Source organism: Propithecus coquereli, unplaced genomic scaffold (assembly GCF_000956105.1).
Source record: "Propithecus coquereli isolate 6110/MARCELLA unplaced genomic scaffold, Pcoq_1.0 Scaffold316, whole genome shotgun sequence".
NCBI classification, from domain to species: Eukaryota; Metazoa; Chordata; class Mammalia; order Primates; family Indriidae; genus Propithecus; species Propithecus coquereli.
This window is the reverse complement of record NW_012148797.1, coordinates 2,418,938-2,436,853: the sequence shown is the minus strand read 5'-3', so window position 1 is coordinate 2,436,853 and position 17,916 is coordinate 2,418,938. Positions and strand designations below refer to the sequence as shown.

At 41.7% G+C, this 17,916-nt stretch overlaps 1 protein-coding gene across 1 annotated transcript in view; it reads left to right on the top strand.

The window, feature by feature from the left end:
* The first annotated feature begins 558 nt into the window (after nucleotides 1–558).
* LOC105815111 (tetratricopeptide repeat protein GNN-like) overlaps nucleotides 559–17,916 on the top strand; it is a 64,051-nt gene continuing 46,693 nt past the window's right edge. The window contains 4 exon segments of the mRNA XM_012650247.1: nucleotides 559–1,345; nucleotides 5,251–5,425; nucleotides 8,743–8,972; nucleotides 16,238–16,398. Of these exon segments, the coding sequence (XP_012505701.1) occupies nucleotides 559–1,345; nucleotides 5,251–5,425; nucleotides 8,743–8,972; nucleotides 16,238–16,398 (1,353 nt within the window).

The window sequence follows — 17,916 nt, the reverse complement described above, 5'->3', positions numbered from 1 at the left end:
CTGTCCTGACCTCAATGTCATACCTGTTTTCATTCTTGCTTCTGGTTGAAGTCATGGGTCTTCTTTGGCTTGTTCTGCTCCTGAAGATATTGGGCTCCTTTTGTGGACTTGTTGTCCTTTCGCACAAGTGCCGTTGCATAATTTCCAAATTCACAGGGGGCAGAAGTAGCAGCTGGCCACAGGAACGCTGGGAAAGTGGAATGGGAGGCAGAGGGGAGGCCCGACATCCAGTGCCCACTCACCTCTTGGTTCTCAGTTCTTCAGCGAAAGCTTTGGCAGAGTAGGGCAGACATGAACCGCCTGTAATCCTAAAATGAATGTGTCTTTTCCTTTTCAGTTTTAACTTAAACTAGATTGTTTTTCAACTTTGATCCATCCATTGGTTGGCATCTCTCACCTTCCAATTTCAATAAGAAAGAAACAATTTTGGGGCAAGATTTCCATCTGTTCATAGCAAACACAAATAGGAGGAAGATTTAGAAGCCATGGAGGACGGTGGCTGCACCAGGATGAAAATTGTTGTATTTTAAGTGTGGTGTCATCCCTGAGTGAGGAGAAATGAACCAGAAGACAAACAAGAATGTAGAAATGTATGCTCAATCCATTTTAAAGCCCCACAGACCCATTCAGCCTTACATCTGCTCAACTCTGAATGATTTTCAAGAAGACAGAGACTTTCTGGCAAACAACATCTTCCCCCAGCTTAATGAACTCTGCAATTCCCGGGGCACCTATTTCAAAGCTGTGGACCTGAGTTGATCAGCGTTGGGGGCCCCCAAACTCCTACCAGCCAACCTGTTTAGACAGTATTCTTGTCTCCACTCCCAGCATCTGAAGCTCTGTCTCGACTATGTGAACAGCTGCCTTCCCTTTTTCATCTGCATGCTGGGACAGACATATGGAGACTTTCTCCCTGACTACTCACCTTTCGTGTTCTCCAAAGCAACCGACTTGTCAAGTTTATCCAAACTAGAACAGAATCTCTATGTTGCTGCAAGAAACGGTTATCCTTGGGTCCTGGACAGTCCCAACTGTAGTCTGACGGAGTTTGAGATCACTCAAGCAGCATTTATGAATGAGTCTCAATTTCAGTATTTTTACTTTAGGACTGGAGCCACACTGCTGAAGACTTTAGGTGAGGAAAAGGAGGAGAGGCTGCCCTCAGGTTCTGCAGTGAATGATGAGGAAAAATGGAGGATTGGAAAGCTTAAGGCCAAGATTATTAGTAAAGGGCTCCCTGTCAGATTTTATAAAAATCTCCATGAGTTGGATGAGCTGCTTTTCAAGGACTGGTCGGTTGTGATAGAAAAACTTTACCCAGCTGCTCTAACGATGGAAAATATAGGTTAGTAAATATAGAGATCGCTAAGTCTATTATCAACATGAAGTTAATATTTTGTAGGTCTTCCTCGTGAAAGGAATTTTTAAATAATTGGAAATATTCCTTAAGCAGTTAAAATTATGACTATATATGTATATATTTCTCTATTTTGAAGATTTTTGAAACTGAAAATAAGGGTAAATAATGGGTCATGGAAGATTATGTAGGAAGTTAAGGAGCTCAGGGAAGACTCAAAATATCTAGCAGTTAACATGTGGATCTAGGGCAGTGACTCTTAACCAGAGCCAATTTTGCCCCCTCAAGGGACATTTGGCCATGTCTGAAGACATTTTTGGTTGTCACAATTGGGGGAGAGCTACTGGCATCCATAGGACAGCCATTATGATAAAGAATTATCTAGCCCAAAATGTGAATAGTGTTGAGGTTGAGAAATCCTGAGCTAAAGTGAAAAGAACTAACTTTTATTAATTGTCTGGTGCTTCGTGTATGTATCACATTTAATCTTCAAAGTTTAGCCCTGCAAGGTAGGTACTATAATTCTGGATTTGCACATGAGCAAATGAAAACTATTATATAGCAATTAAGTGAGTTATCCATGTCACATAACTAGTGAGGGACAAATTCAGGATTCGAACCTGGGGCCCTCTGACTCTAAAATCCATGCCTGTTCTCCTTCACCTTTACTATGGAGTGTAATCCTTGAACTGGTGGCCTCAGCAGCACCTGGGAGCTTATTAAAAATGTGGAATATTGGTCCCCATTCCAGGTCTACTGAATTAAAATTTGCATTTTAGTAAGATGACCAGGAGATTTGCATGCACATTAAAGTTTGAGAAATACTGCCTTTAAGTGAAATGATTACCTTTAGTTTTAGAAATAGTGTCTTGCGGACATGTATCAGATTAAAAAGGGAAGAGTATGGCCCAGATTTTTTCCCTAGACCAGACTTCAGGAGGGATCTGTGATGATTATATGAAAATTAGATAATATAAAATTATATGAAAAATAGAATGTTCATATGCATATATGTGTTTTGGGGGGTAAGAAAATGACCTGTGACTTTGATTAGATTCTCAAAAGGCTTAATGACCCAAAAAAGGTTGTGAATCAGTGATGAAAGGGCCCAATTAATGTGGGATGCAAAATGGTGGCAGGTGTTACACTCTCAAATGCTTTCAGGGACCAGGCAGACAATTGTCCTTGTAACATGATAGCGAGCAGATGGATCTGCAGCAAACGGGGAAGTGTTGACTCACCTAAAGTCATTTGAATTCAGTGTAGGGGTGGTGGTGCAGACCAACCTGTGCTGGCTAAACAAAACTCTGCCTTCAAGTGAAAGCATTTTGGACCCTGGAAAAGAAGATTGTATCAGTCACAACTCCTTTGGTTGCAAGTAACTCAAACTAGCTTCAACAAAAAGGGATTTATTCACTTATATAACTGCAAAGCCCAGGATTAGGTCTGGTTCAGCTCAGTCTTCATCCAGTGGCTGAAATGATGAAATGATGTTACCAGACTCTTGTCTCTCCCTATTTCTCAGGTTGGCTCTGCTGTCCCGATTGATATTGGCTCAGCTCCTCGGCTCTTCTATCATGGAGGAAGATGGCTGTAGCAGCTTCAGGTTCAAGTCAAGTGGCCCAGGGCCTAGCATTGAGTCTTTCTGTCTCTGATTTGCCTGACCAGGGCTATATGCTTGTATCCGACTCAATCACTGGTGCCAAGAGAATGTGATGCTCTGATTGGCTAATCCTGGGTCATAGGCCACCTCTGGAGCTAGAAGTGGAGTCAGACTCACTGGAATAATATGAACTGAGAGTTGGGATGGTTGGATCCCAAATGAAAATCTAGGGCTGTTACTGAAACTAGGGTAGGATAAATTGATATTGGGCAGCTAAAAAGTATCCCAAATATTTACTACAGGCTTGGCGTTTTAGAATCTGACATACATGTCCTCACATCCTATATTTTTCAGTTCCTAGTTGTGTGACCTTGAGCAAATTACTTAACATTGGTAAGCCTTAGTTTTTTCCTTCTGCAAAATGGGTTAACATTAACTGCTTTGAGAGTAGTAATGTATGTATTAGTACAATATCTAAAAACAGCAGCTGGCACGTATTAGGTACAGAGTAAATAACTAATGAGAATGAATAATACCAAATGGGTCCTGGAAGAATATGTATATTTGGCTAAAGTCAGAAATGTGGTTAATATTAATATTCTTTTATTAATCTCAATCTGAATCACATCTATTGATTAATATTCACTAATGTGTTCAGGAATCAAGCCTTTCTGTGTATTTAGGTTAGGGTCAGATTATTTCTTCCTATTATTCTCCTTAAGCTTTGGTTTTGGATATTGTTGAAACATTAGCTTGTTTTAGACTTTATTCTTGAATGTATATATGTGGTCTAAATGTCTGAATTAGAACATACAGAGTGGATGGATTATTTAAAAAAAAGCTTTAGAAGGAAGTGCTAAGTTCTTTTTCTTTTGGATCTTTGAATCTCTTTAATCACCCAGTTAGCTCCAAAATCTCAAAGTCCACAGCTAGGGTAGCAATGGGCCATTTGGCCAGCTGGTTGTTAATGTAAGAGATAATGTAGAGCTATCAGTTTATACTCTTGACTCTTAGAAGTACTTTTGAGGTCCTTGAAGATACCTGAGAATAGTGGGTGAGGTTTAAGGTTAGCACAAGAGGACTGTTGGACTGTAAGGTCATCCCAAATTCTAAGATCTTGAAACATGAAGCTGTTGAAACATGAAGCTGACCTTGGCCAGACTGTAGGTCCTCCAGGTCTATTCTGGCCCTAACCTGAACTACAGGGCATCCCAGTTAACTATGAAAATATAAGGTGAGTATCTTGGGAACCTACCAGGCTAACCTATCTGCTGTTCCATTTCCTACATGTGTTGATAACTGCCTCTACCCCTAAAAAAACAAACTTGGGGAATATGGATGTCTCCAAGGATAACAGAGCATTTCAGCAGTTTAGAACACCCTGACTTTAATTGGGCAATGAGTTTAGAATTGCAGTAAATTGAAACTGGCAGAAACTCCAGAGATCATCCAATTGTCTGGCCCTCCCCCTTATTTTACTAGAGACTTTAAGGGACTTGCCCGGTGGCAGAGCTGCAACTGTATGTGTGGTTGTCGTCTTTGTTAGGGCATCGGGATTTTTTTTTTTTTTTTTTTGAGACGAGGTCTCACTCTGTCGCACTGGCTGGAATGCAGTGGCCTGATCATAGCTCATTGCAGCCTCGAACTCCTGGGCTCAAGTGATCCTCCTGCCTCAGCCTCCCAAGTAGCTGGGACTATAGGCACATGCCACCATGCTCTGGCTAATTTTTTTAAAAAAATTTTTTTGTAGAGATGGGGGTCTCCATATGTTGCCCAGGCTGGTCTCAAACTCCTGGCCTCAAGTAATTCTCCCACCTTGGCCTCCCAAAGTGCTGGGATTACAGGTGTGAACCACTGCATCCAACCCCGGGCATCTTATCCTAAAAATATACCCCACTCCCCCAGTCTCTGCCATGGACAGACACATACAGATACCCGACAAGATTGAATTAGATAACTTCATATTTAGCTGACAATTTATAAAAATGACAGAATGTATATAGCAACTCTAATGTTTTTTGCCCTTGTCATTCTGAGATCATGAAATAACTTGGAATTGTAAGTAGGATTCCATATATAAATAGCGTGAGGATGGTTAAATTGTTTGCCTATAGTTTTCTTTCACTGACATATAGATTGAACTGTGAAATATGGAGCCCAAATAGAAAGAAGGTGATACAGATACAAGACGCAGATACTGTCCTGGGCATTTATAATAAATAACCATGTACAATTGAAAATGTGAAACTACAAATATAAGATATTAAAACTTATCTTTTTGACTATCAAGACTACAAGCACAGCTTTGAACGTTTCTATCATGAAGAGTTTCCTGAGAAGTGCAAGCAAGTGTTTGTTATTTCCAAGGAGTCAAACAGGACCTTTGAAATCTTGGAAAGATTTGCCTTAGAGGATGTGGAACTTGATTTTAACAATGCAGCAGCAGGTTCCAGTTTAGATTCTGTTCTCAGGTATGAAGTCAAGAAATTCCAAGACTTTTCATGGGGCTCACACGAAGCAGCCTGACTTTGGTAAATGTGGTCCCCTAAATTTGGGATGTCTTTCCTCACTTCTCCTGTTCGCTGCCCATCCCTTCCTGCAAGAGAGACCCCCTAAAAGCCATCCCTGTGTTAGAATTTCCTCATCGGATATCACTGTCCACTTGCAAAGCTTTTCTGGTATTTCACATACTTTCTTCCAGTGTCCTCAAGAAGATTATAAACTCCTAGAGGGCAGGGAATCAATCTGCCTTCTTTTTTCTCCCATACATCAAAGTTGGTCTAAGTAGTTCCCAAGAATGATGTAATGACTTTAAAGAGATGAAATTAGATTAGGAAATATGAATAACACATCTGCATAGTATTGTATAGTTTACGAAGAGCTTCTACATATATCATCAGCTCATTATTAATTACATTCAGATATTAAACCAGCACATACTAACACAACATGGGCCATATCATTCTTTGTGTTTGTATGTAAAAGGTTGAGTTATCTTATCCAATGTGCACACTCCTTCATTGTTTTATTTAGTGTCCTCTGCAATACAACTTCTATATCTTTCCCACCCTGGGTGGTGGCACACCCTGTTTACCACCTTACTGAGGCCTGCAGTAAGAAAGCTGAGGTTGTCTTAAGTCGCCCTTCCCAGTCTCATCCCTAGGAATGGGGAGAGTCTTAGGATAGTTTTATTTCTTCCATCCTTATCTTCCAGCTGTTACCATGAATCTCCTTTATCCTGTGAGAGTTTTGTGGTTTTGAATAAACCCTGAGTGGCTGTGATGGCTCAGGGCTGTCCTCCACCATCGCTGTCCCAGGCTCAGCATCCACCAGTTTGGTCCACTCAGGTGCAGAGCTATCAACATTCTTAAGGTTCTGAGAACCCACACCGAGAGGAAAGCAGTCGATTTGGTTAGTGCAATATGGTACTCAGTCAATATTTTTATGACTACAGGAGAAACATATAGGTCTTGTGTTAAAATTGTTAGATTGAGTAGGCACATCCATAGAGACAGAAAGCTGATTAGTGGCTTCTGGGGGATGAGGGTAGTGGGGCAATGGAGAATCACTCTTAATGGGTACGGAGTTTCCTATTTGGGGTGATGAAAATGTTCTGGGATTAAATTGTGACGATGTTTATGCAACCTTGTAAACATAATGAAAACCATTGAATTGTATCCTTTAAAACTGAATTTTTTGGTATGTGAATTATTTCTCATTTAGATTATAATTGAGTATTTCAGAGTAGATAAGAAGTTTAATAAATTTTATTGCAATTGAACAACTCAAATTATTATGCTCAGTAAAGATACAACAATTAAATAAGTCCTTTTAGATTAGCTATGTGAAAACATTCAGGGCTTTGTTTGCTTTGCCATTTGGAAACAATGCTCTGTACTATAAGTTCCTGAATAGAGTGTAAGGTCAACAGAAAAGGAGTGTTCTTTTCAAGTTTCAAAGCATTGTTTTAATAACCAACCATATGCATCCATAGCATTCTTTTTTTTTTTTTACCTCACTTTGAAAGGAGCTGCAGATTGCTTTCAGTGTTTTCATTTTCTATTTGTTCTTGAGAAGAAATCTTTAAGATTTTAGCCCTAATCATGTTGATGCATCATATTTGCATTTTTCCTTCCTTGATTTTATCTGTTACATGCCAAGAACTGTTCTAGACACAGGATATATGGCAATGAATAAAAGAGACAAAAATCCCTGCCTCCATGGAGCTTGCATTGTGGAGACAGGCAATAAACATAATAAATATGTAAAATATGTTGTATGCTAGATGCCTTCAAGCACTATGGAGCAAAATGAAACTTTGAAAGGGAATAGACCATCTGGTAGGGTGAGGGAAGCCCTCACTGAGAAGGTGATATTTGGGTAGCTACTAAAAATAGGTGTGAGAACAAGCTGTGCAAATATGGATAGGGAGAGCATTCCAGACAGTGGTCATAGCAAACACAGAGGCCCTGAGCCTGGAGAAATAGCAGGGAGACCAGGCAGCTGGAAGGAAGTCAGAGCTGTAGGGAGGCGCAGAGGTCCGAGAGATACTGGGTGGTGGGAGGGTGTGAGTTTTGTCTGGTCTCACAGGTCATTGTAGGGACTTGTGTTTTCACTACATTTGAGCAAAACAATGACCTACCTATATGACGTATTTTGAAGAGCTCACTCTCACTGCTTGGTTGAAGGGTAGAGCGAATGAGGGCAAAGGTGGATGCAGAGCATAAAATCTAATCCGCCCATTCCAATTTGCTGGTGAAATAATTTCCTCAATAGAGCACAGATTCCTAAGTCATATTAATGGCGATGGAATTCTTACAAAGTAACTTCTAATGACACTGCTTTAAGTTTTCCATTTTAATCAGTTTTCAGGCTGATCCTCCTGCTTTGCTGAATCTCAATTCATTTTATTTCATTCACTCGTATAACAGTTTATGGTCAGGTGCTGTGCTAGTCACTAAATATCCAGTAGTGAGTAAGGTAAGCCTGGTATCTGCTCTCTTTATGGAATTTACATCAGTGAAAAATCACTAGACATGTATTTATTGAGTCATAACTGTGTAAGGCTCAAGGCTAAAGTCTATATGTAGTGATATTCATGATCCTGTCCAGAAGCTTTTCACTAAAAAATAAAGCAACAAGACAAGTTATATTACTGTTATTCTCCTGTCAGTTCCAAGAAATCATATTTATGTAGTATTACCAGCTAACACACCCTGGTGGAGGAACAGGCTATTTCTTGGCAAGTCATTATCTGATGATTTTTTTTTTAGTTTAACTTCTAATTTTGTGGTCATCAGGATTGATGGGAATTTTTGGCATATGAGTGCTTCAAGTTTTGATTCTCTTTCAATATGATGTTAAACCATAGATCAGTCTGGTGGTGGTGGTGGTAACCCAAGGAAGGAATGAGCAGGCCAGACACAAGGGCAGTGAACTGGTGTGATACAGTTTCCCTACCCAGGCCTTGGACCCTCTACGTAACCTTAGGTTCTTATTGGACAACACTAGGATCTGTGTAGCTGGAAGGGCCTTCCAACATTACTGTCTACCCTCCTAATTTTACATAGGACCAAGCTAAAACCCAGAGGATGAATGACTTATTTGAAGCCAATTGAAGCCAAAATGGAGACTAGAGCTAGAGGCAAAATGTGTGCCGGGAAATTTTCTATTCCTTCCTTCCTCTCTCATACTCTCCCTCCCTCTCTCTCTCCCTCCCTGCGTTCTCTCTCCCCACCTGCCTGCCTTCCTTTCTTGGTAAATATTCTTGACTGCATTTCACCCCTTTATTTTTCAGAATAAATTCTCTTCCAACTTACAAGTCTATTTTGCTCTTGTCTGGAGAACGTGGTTGTGGGAAGTCCACTCTGATTGCCAACTGAGTGAACTATTTCAAAAATAAATATCCGAGCATGTTGATGATCCCGCACTTTGTGGGAAGCACCTGTGGAAGCAGTGACATCATGTCTGTGATCCACTACTTCATCACGGAATTACAGCACAAAAACTACGGTAACAGAATTCAGCTCTCCCATTCATTCAGAAAATGTCTGGTGGGTGAGAAAGGAATGGCTCTCTCTTCCGCTCATGTGGCCGTTGTTCTCTTGTTCTGATCCAAACCCCAGGTTCTCTCACTTACATATCTACCTGCCTCTTCCCCTCACGGAGATAAACTCACTCTCTCCTTCCTTCCCTCCCTCCTCTCTCTTTCTTTTCTTTTCTCTTTTCTATTCTTTTCTTTCTTTTTTCTTTCTCTCCCCCTCCCTCCCTCTCTCTCCCTTCCTTTTCCTTCCTTCCCTCTCTCCCTCCTTTCTTTCTTTCTTTCTTTCTTTCACCATATATTAATTGAGTACCTTTATGTGCCAGGGCACTATTCCAGGCAGTGGGGATACAGCAGTGCACAAAGTGGACAAAAGTCTTTACTTCATGTAGTTTTCATGTTATTTGTGGAGGGGGAAGATGATGGGAAGTTCTACGAAGAAAAAGCAGAGAAAGAAGGTAGGCAGTGTGTGCACAGGAACTGTTAGGATTTTCAATAGGGCAGTCTGGGGAAGTCTCACTGAGGAAAGGACATTTAAATAAATACCCGAAGGAGAGGAGGCAGCCAGGTAGATATTTCAGGAATAGTGTTGTTAAAGGAAACAAATACAAGCCCCCCCACCCCCACCCACTGACCCCAGCGGGACATGCCTCCTAACCATTGCTCCTCTTCTGCAATTCAGTAAGTGTTCATTGAGCATGTTCATTTACTCATTCATTACAGGACATTTGTTGGTTGCCTGTTCTGTGCCAGACACGCTTCCCAGTCTGGGACTACAGGAGTAAATCAGGCGAATAAGGTCACAACCTCATCGATACCATGTTCTAGTTGAGAAAGGCAGATAACAAATAAATAAACATCCAATAATGACAATTGCCAAGCAGAGTGATGTGATAAGGTGACAGGGTGGCTGTTTGAGTAGTCAGGACTATGTGTCTGTATTAGTTAGGGTAACTCTAGCTGCTGTATCAACTAAATCCCATTTCAGTGGCTTCTCAAATGGAAGCTCATTTCTTACTCATGTAACAGTCTGACATGGGGTCCCTGGGCAGGTAACAAGTTGCTTTCATACATGTGGTGATTTAGGGACACAGGTTCTTTCCATCTTGAGGCTGTGTCATCCCCTACAGCCTCAGAGTCCTTTGCTTTTGGCTAGAGGAAGGGGACAAGAGTGGAAGAGGCACTCTTGCTCCTTAAAAGTCTTGGCCCATTCTTTTGGCAAGCACTTGGCCACACTGGGCCCACATGCCTTCACCGGGAGTTGAGTGGGAACAGAAAGCAAACCACACCCTAAGGAAAGGGGAGCATAAACCTCTGTGGGACAAGAGCCATCCTTTCTGCCACACTCTCTGGGGAGATCTGATTGACAAGGAGCCAGCCACTTGGAGACCAGAAGAAAGAACATTTCCAGCAAAGCCAACAGCTAAGGTAATACAGCTCCGCAGCTGGAAACAGAGTTGAATGAATTAGAAAGGGAAAGAGGGCCAGTGAGGCCGATCAGTGAGGGGCTGCAGGGGGAGTCCCACCAGATGAAGCAGGAGAAGGCTGGGCCACTTCTTACCTGGGTTCGTAGACCAGAATATTAGGTTTGGATTCTATTAAATGCAATGGGAGGCCAGTGGAGGGTTCTAAGCAGGAGAGTGACATGACTTGATTATTTTAAAAAGATCAAAATCAGTCTGATATGTGGGAAATGGATGTAGGGACGCAAGCATGAGGCAGGGACATTTGTTAGAGGCTACAGCAAAGGTCCGTGCAAGAGGTGATGGTGGCTTGGAGAGGACAATAGCAGCGGATGTGGAGGGCTTTGAGGGGATTGAGGATCTGCCGAGGAACGGAACATACAGGTTGAAGGACAGGGAGGAATTGAGGAGAACTCCTAGCTCTAGGCTTTAGGAAACCAGACAGGTGGGGAGGGCTGTTGACTGAGATGGGCCAACATTGGTGGGATGGGGGAGGGGAAGTAGGTTTTGAGAGAAATCAAGAACTCTGCCTTGGACACGTGATATTTGAGATGCAGGGCACGCGCCAGTGCATGTTACCAGTCGTGTGGGATCTGCATTGTGCCTAACTGTGCCAGGAGCACTTGGGGAGCCTGATCACCTGCATCCAAACCTTGTGCCACTACTTATTAGCTGTGTGACCTTAGTTATTTTAACCCTCTGTGACTCAAATTTCCTCTTTGTAAAATGTTGATAATAATTTTTTTAAAAGTACCTGCACGTAGTTGAGAGGATTAACTAAGATGATGTATGAAAGACAAAGGCACTGAGCTCAGTGCTTGGCATCTAGTAAGCACTGATAAATATTAGTGATTGTTAGTGATCAGTACGCTGCTGTGTATTTACATGTTTGTGTCTGACTTTGCCCGCTTTGGGGAGTTCCTCTCTTCTCATGCAGGGGCCTGTACCCATGTGTGCCTCTGGGCTTTGAGTGAGTACGTGGGTGCCCCAGGGTGAGTTTTGATGTATATATCTCATCTCTGTATGAGGGGACAAGTACTTGCATCTCTTTTCTGTGCATGTGGTGGGTGTCTGTGAGTACACAGGGGTGAACATGTGTGCATGAGGTCTCTGTGATTGCTGTTCCCAGGGCATTTAAAGTGGGTAAAATCAAAATCAGTAGAAGCAGGTGTGACCGTGTCTGTACAATGACTAATCCTATTCTGGCACGTCCCAAAGGTGCTCATTCTGGCCAGGCTGATGATGTAAACTCACTTGTTCATGCCCAATTATGATTTTATTCCCAAAGTGAATTGTTACTTTAATGAGTGTGGTTTTGGGTGCAGAAAGCTCCTAATAAAAACAGCTGCTATCTTTCAAGCAAACAGATCTTCAGGCTGACAACAGTAGAATAAATTTAGGAACAGTTTAGGAATACTTGTCACCTTCTATGCCTGAAAGAACAGCCTTCTGCATTAACGGTGGAAGGCTGAAGGGAATCGCTGTGGTTCCGGACTTGGCCCACGATTCTGGCTCTGCGACTTGCTAGCTGTGTGACCTTGGGCAGTTTACTTAAGCTCTCTGTGCCCCAATTTCTCATCTGTAAAACGAGGATAGGATTAATTAGTACCTACCTCATGAAGCTGCATGAATATTAAAAATAATACATGTAAAGAATGTAAAGTGGTGCCTGACACACTGCTGCCATTATTATTGTTGTTATTTATTATTGTTTTTATTATTCCTCCCTGTGCTAGAGAAAGAAGCAGGGAGTGGGGGCTGTTGAGGGACACGAGACACTCCTATTCCTTAGCTGGATTAAGGAGACGAAGGACTTCTCTACAAGAATTTGCAGCTGTCACCTCTGCAGCCCAGAGAGGCCGGAGGGTGAGTGTAGAAGGCTGGCCCCAGGGTCGTTTAGCTTGGGTTTCACCTGGCGAGGAGGCTATGGGCAGAGGAGGAGGAGCTGCTGTTGAGAACACTGCAGCCGCAGAGGCCAGGTGCTCGAGCAGATTCAGCTTCTCTGCAGAGCATTTTCCTGTTGCCTCAGCTGTCTGCAGCTGCAGCTCCCGCGTGGGCTGTGAGCCAGGGACCCTCCCTATTGGGGACCCCAAAACACCTCCCTGTGACGCTCACATTTCTGCTCCTCTGTTCTCAACCCCTGCTTGCCAGAATGAAGGGACCTTGTGTATAAGAGCTACCTGTAGCCAGGTCTCCGACTCCCACGCCCTTTGCTTGCCTTGCAGGCAGCTGGTGTCACAGAAGACACGCTTCGCAGGTCAGAGTAGAGTCACTGACTCTCTTATTTGCATGTTTCCTCTCCGTGTTATCCCACGGAACCTGGTGGCAGCCCTGAGTAACAATAAGTTCCATTTATTGACGGCTTTCTGGGTACCAGGCACTGTGCTGAGGACTTTATCAGCATCTCATTTAATGCTCTCAATGATTCATTCATGCATAGCATTATCATCCCTGATAGGGAAACTGAGGCTCAGAGTGGCAGGTTCACACAGCTATACATGGGCAGAGCAGGGAATGCAAACCCAGGTGTCCTTGGAGTTCCAGTCATTCATTACTGCATGGTCTTGCCTCCTTGAGCCAACAGAGGAAAATTTCACTGTTTTGGATGATTTCCATAAGGGTCTTCTCCCAGCATCGGATATCAGGAGAGTCTGCATTCAAGTTGGTGATGTGGAATAGGCAGAAATCCTTGGCAGGGCTGACTTCTCAGCCCAGTCTCTTGCCCCTTGCCCCACAGGTTTGGTCTCCTTGGAGCAAACCCATCCCTTCCATCCTTCCATGTCTTCGTTGATTTAGTTCTCTTCTCCTGAAATGCCCCTCACTCTTCTCAGGGCAGTGAAATCCTTCTCATCCATTTTTTTTTTTTTCTTTTTGGGACAGAGTCTTACTCCATGGCCCCAGCTAGAGTGCAGTGGCTCATGGCTCACAGCAGCCTCAGACTTCTGGGCTCAAACAATTCTCCTTCCTCGGCCTCCCCTGTAGCTGAGATTATAGGTGTGTGCCACAGGGCCTGGCTAATTTTTTTATTTTTAGTGGAGATGAGGTCTTGCTCTTGCTCAGGCTGGTCTTGAACTCCCGAGCTCAAGCTACTCTCCTGCCTTGGCCTCCCAGAATGCTAGGATTATAGGCGTGAGCCACCATGCCTGGCCCCTTCTCATCCTTTAAGGCTCTATTCAAAAGTTGCCCCTTCCATAGGAAGGGCTGATGGATGCCTCTCTCCCTCACCCCTAACTTTGACCAGGCAGCAAGTGTAGACTTGGTCCAATTGCATTTTAGTTTTCCTGGGTATCTCCTTCCAAATACTATGTGCTTACCTTGCTTGGTCCCTTAGGTCTGTGGTCCCTAACCCCCAGGCCTAGGACCAGTAGCAGTCTGTGGCCTGTTAGGAACCAATAGCAGTCTGTGACCTGTTAGGAGCCCAGCCACACAGCAGGAGGTGAGCAGTGGGTGAGCTTCATCTGTATTTACAGCCTTCCCCATCGCTTGCATCACCGTGTAAGTGCCGCCTCCTGTCAGATCAGCAGTGGCATTAGATTCTCATAGGAGCGTGAACCCTACCATAAATGGTGCATGCGAGGGATCTAGGTTGCACGCTCCTTATGAGAATCTGATGCCTGATGGTCTAAGGTGGAGCTGAGGTGGTGATGCTAGTGCTGGGGAGCGGCTGCAAATACAGATTATCATTAGCAGAGAGGTTTGACTGCACAATAAATGAAATGCACTTGAATCATCCCAAAACCCTCCCAAGTGTCTGTCCGTGGAAAAATCGTCTTCCACGAAACCAGTGCCAAAAAGGTTGAGGACCGCTGTCTTAGGTAACTTACAAATAGTCTGGTCATTACATGTTTTATTATCGTCTTCTTATATGAGTTCTGTGACTACAGGGATCATGTCTATTTTATTGGATACTGTCATAACCAGTGCCTGGCACAGACATTGAAGCGTCTCAGTAAATCTGTGTTGAATGAGGAGAGACAGCACTGATAAAAAGTGCATGAGTTCATCAATCCCCAAGTCATTGAGTGGGTCTTTAAGCAGTTGAGATGTTACCTTTAAATTAGGCAATGGGCCGTTGTCATTTAGTAGTCACAGATTGGTCCTGACAGAATAAGGAGAAATGTTTAGGAACATTTTCCAATACTAGTAATGCTGACTTTATCTTCGACATCATTTTGAGGAAAAATAATTATAGTCACCCAAAGTGTGATTTTAAAAACACCAAACGTAATGCTTTTCTTTAGATACCAGGATATACATCATCGTTGAGTGTATATATTTTTTGCCTAGGATTATGTTTTTGCTGATTATATTAGTGAGGCTATGCTTAATGCTTGTCAGATGGTATTTCTTGAGGTTCATTCAGTCCAATTTGTCACTTAACCCCAATGCCAGCTTTGCCGAAGAGGCAGACAGTCCATGCGTCTGTGGCTCCGCAGTGACTGCTGATGAGCCATCCACGCCAAGAAATGGTGGCTACACAGCTTGAAAACAAACTATTAGAAAAATACGTGTTTTCAAAGCTCCTGATGATCTGTGTGTTCACATCCCTTCGCCTTGCCAGGCCTCAGTTTCCTCGTCCACAAAATGAGGGGTTTGGACTAGACTAGATGATTTCTAAGAACCCCCTCTGCTCTAAAATTCTGTCATTTAGGGTCTGAAATTTTAGTAGTGTCCATAATTTTAAAGATTTTTTTTAAAAAACCTCAAAGGATGATGATGCGTTAAGCTCAATTAAGACTCATATTCTGCCTTGAAATGTGGCTATTTGTGTACAGAACCCATTTCCAATGCCTTAGATGCTTGACTTTATATCCCAGCCATTTTATCTTCTCTTGGCAGCTGGCACAGAACGTTCACATAACAGGCAACCAATAAGTATTTGCTAAACATTACTCTCAGGGACTCTAGCAGAATCTCAGTGTATCTGAGAGACTTACCCCATGAAAGCTTCTACACATGACTTGATTTTCTAGAGTTGATGTGCCTGAATTTCTATGGAAAATACTGCTTTTGAAAAATGAAAAGCAAGATAGAAGTTGTTATGTAGTAAAATACTTTTAGGATATTAGGTAGATGATTTTAGAATATTAGATGGGTGATGTTAGGATATGAAGTAGGTGATTACAATTTGTGCTTGCTGCTACCAGGGCACTTAATCGCAATCTGAAAATTGGTCCTCTCGAATTACTTCTTTTGCCCTTTTGCTAGTTCACAGCTTAGTTTTCCCTAAGAACTTGTAACATCCAGAATGCAAGGTCTGGGGTCTAATATGATGGCTGAGGAACTTAGGATTGTTTCCATAAGGTTTCAGATGGGCTAGGACCAAATAGACTAGGCAGTAGGTGAGAGCTGCTTGTACATGTGCATTACTGGAAGAGCCCAGGGTGGTGGCCGTGACCCTAAACAGGCACCCAACATTAAGGAGCTGCGAGAACTTCACAGATCACGGGACTTCTCTTTCTTCCCATCCAAACTCTTTGTAACATGATCTATTTTTGCATCCTGGAAAATGAGAGTAATGTTTTTGATTATACAAAAACATTTTTTATATAAAATCCTGAAAATGTACTGGAGACATCTGGTGGTAAATATCATTATCCCTTTTGAGTTGAATATGTGGAGGATGCTAATCACACGTAGACATGTATGTGTCATCTATACAGCTGTGAGTAGCACTTGTTTTTCCCAACTTCTTCTGCCTCCTCAGTCTATTAACATATTTTAGCAATGATGGAAACATTTTCACCTAATTTGAGCAAATTTCTATGCTGTAGGTACTCAGCTTGAAACGGATATTCTTAATGAAGACTCAAATGTCTTGGTCTTTTCACTTCTTGTAGAAGCGTTCATTGCTTCTATCAGTTTAAAGCCATGTATACTTGTACTAGATGGAATTGAAGAATCGATTGGCATTTATAGGATTTCAGGTCAGAAGGTAACAACTTTTTAAAATAACCCCTATTTTATTATGATTCTGTAAAAAGAAAACTCTATTATTTAGGATGTGCATAACAGTTTTCCATTGCATTACTTATCTCTGGTTATAACCGACATCACTTTTAGTTACCGCTTTGTATTTTATTGAACGAATACTTATATAATGCATTTACAATGGGCCAGGCATCATCATAACAACCATAAGAAGAGACGGTGCTCAGCATCCCTGTTTACTCAGAGGGGACTGAGCACAGAGATGTTAGGTGGCTGGTCTAAAGTCCTAAGATAGGTGGTGGACTCAGAATTCAGTCTGGTTCCAGAAACTGTGGTCTTTCCCCCTGCATGGGTCTCCTAGGTCTGCCCTGCCCCTTATTTTATACTTTTTTTTAAAATATCTATATTCTGCATTCAAAATAAGGATGAGATGAGGAGACATAGATCAGGAAGAGCAGGATCAGAACACGAAAAAGTATGGAGTTTTGAAGAGGTTTCCCCCCCACCTTTTTTTTAAGCTTATGGGGTATGCAGGCTGGAGAGTTGGTGTCCTGTCTCATCTCAACTGCCAATTAACATTGTTGAAAAATACTGTTACCTTACTTATTTCAAATAGTTGCTGGAATAACTGATTGTAAGAAATACATGGTTATTCATAGGGGCTTTTGTCATGGTTATAGTCTTCCTACATAGTAAGCATTACTTGTCTTTTTAATCATCTGATGATCAGTAATTTAAATATCTATTGAATGATTTGCAGTCTATGTTTTTCCAATTAAACTTCTCTTTCTGATTACTCATAACTTTCGCCTTTCTTCACTTCAAGGAATTTCCTTTTTTCGAAGTTGGCTTTTCCTGAAGCCTTTAGTCTTACTGCCATTGTTTGGTTTGATTTGTTCTGCAGAAAACATGTTGTTTTTGCCAGTGACCACAAGAGGACACAATTTCCCAGAGAACTTTATTTAGAAAGCGCTTATAGGAGAGGAAAGCTAACACAATAGCTAAAATGCCACAAAATTAATGAATGTCGTTTGGAAATGTCTAAATAGACATAAATGATTTATGCCACTTTTATTAATTTTTAAGAAAATAAACATGAATTGGCATTCAAGCTTTTGAAGATTTTGTATCTTTTCTCCTTATTGTATTACATAATGAATATCACACATTTCTGAAAATATACTAAAGTGCCACTGTTATAGTTAAGGGAAAATGTTTATGTTACATTAGCAGAATTTTGTGCAAAATTTTTGGTGACTTGGAATTTTACTTAATTTTCAAATCATGTTTGTCAATGAAAAACAGTTTTTAAAAAATATGACTGTTTCAAAATGTCTTTGAAAGTTTGAATTTCTAGTTTAGGCATTTGGGGTGTCTGCATGAAAAATTACATGAAAATTATATTTTATGGTTTTTTAATTGTATTTAAATGCACATTACAGGTTAATGATTAAAAATTATTTTGCAGAGATGTGGAAAAATAGGATATCTTAAGGTATTGACTCAACACTTTCTCAGAATT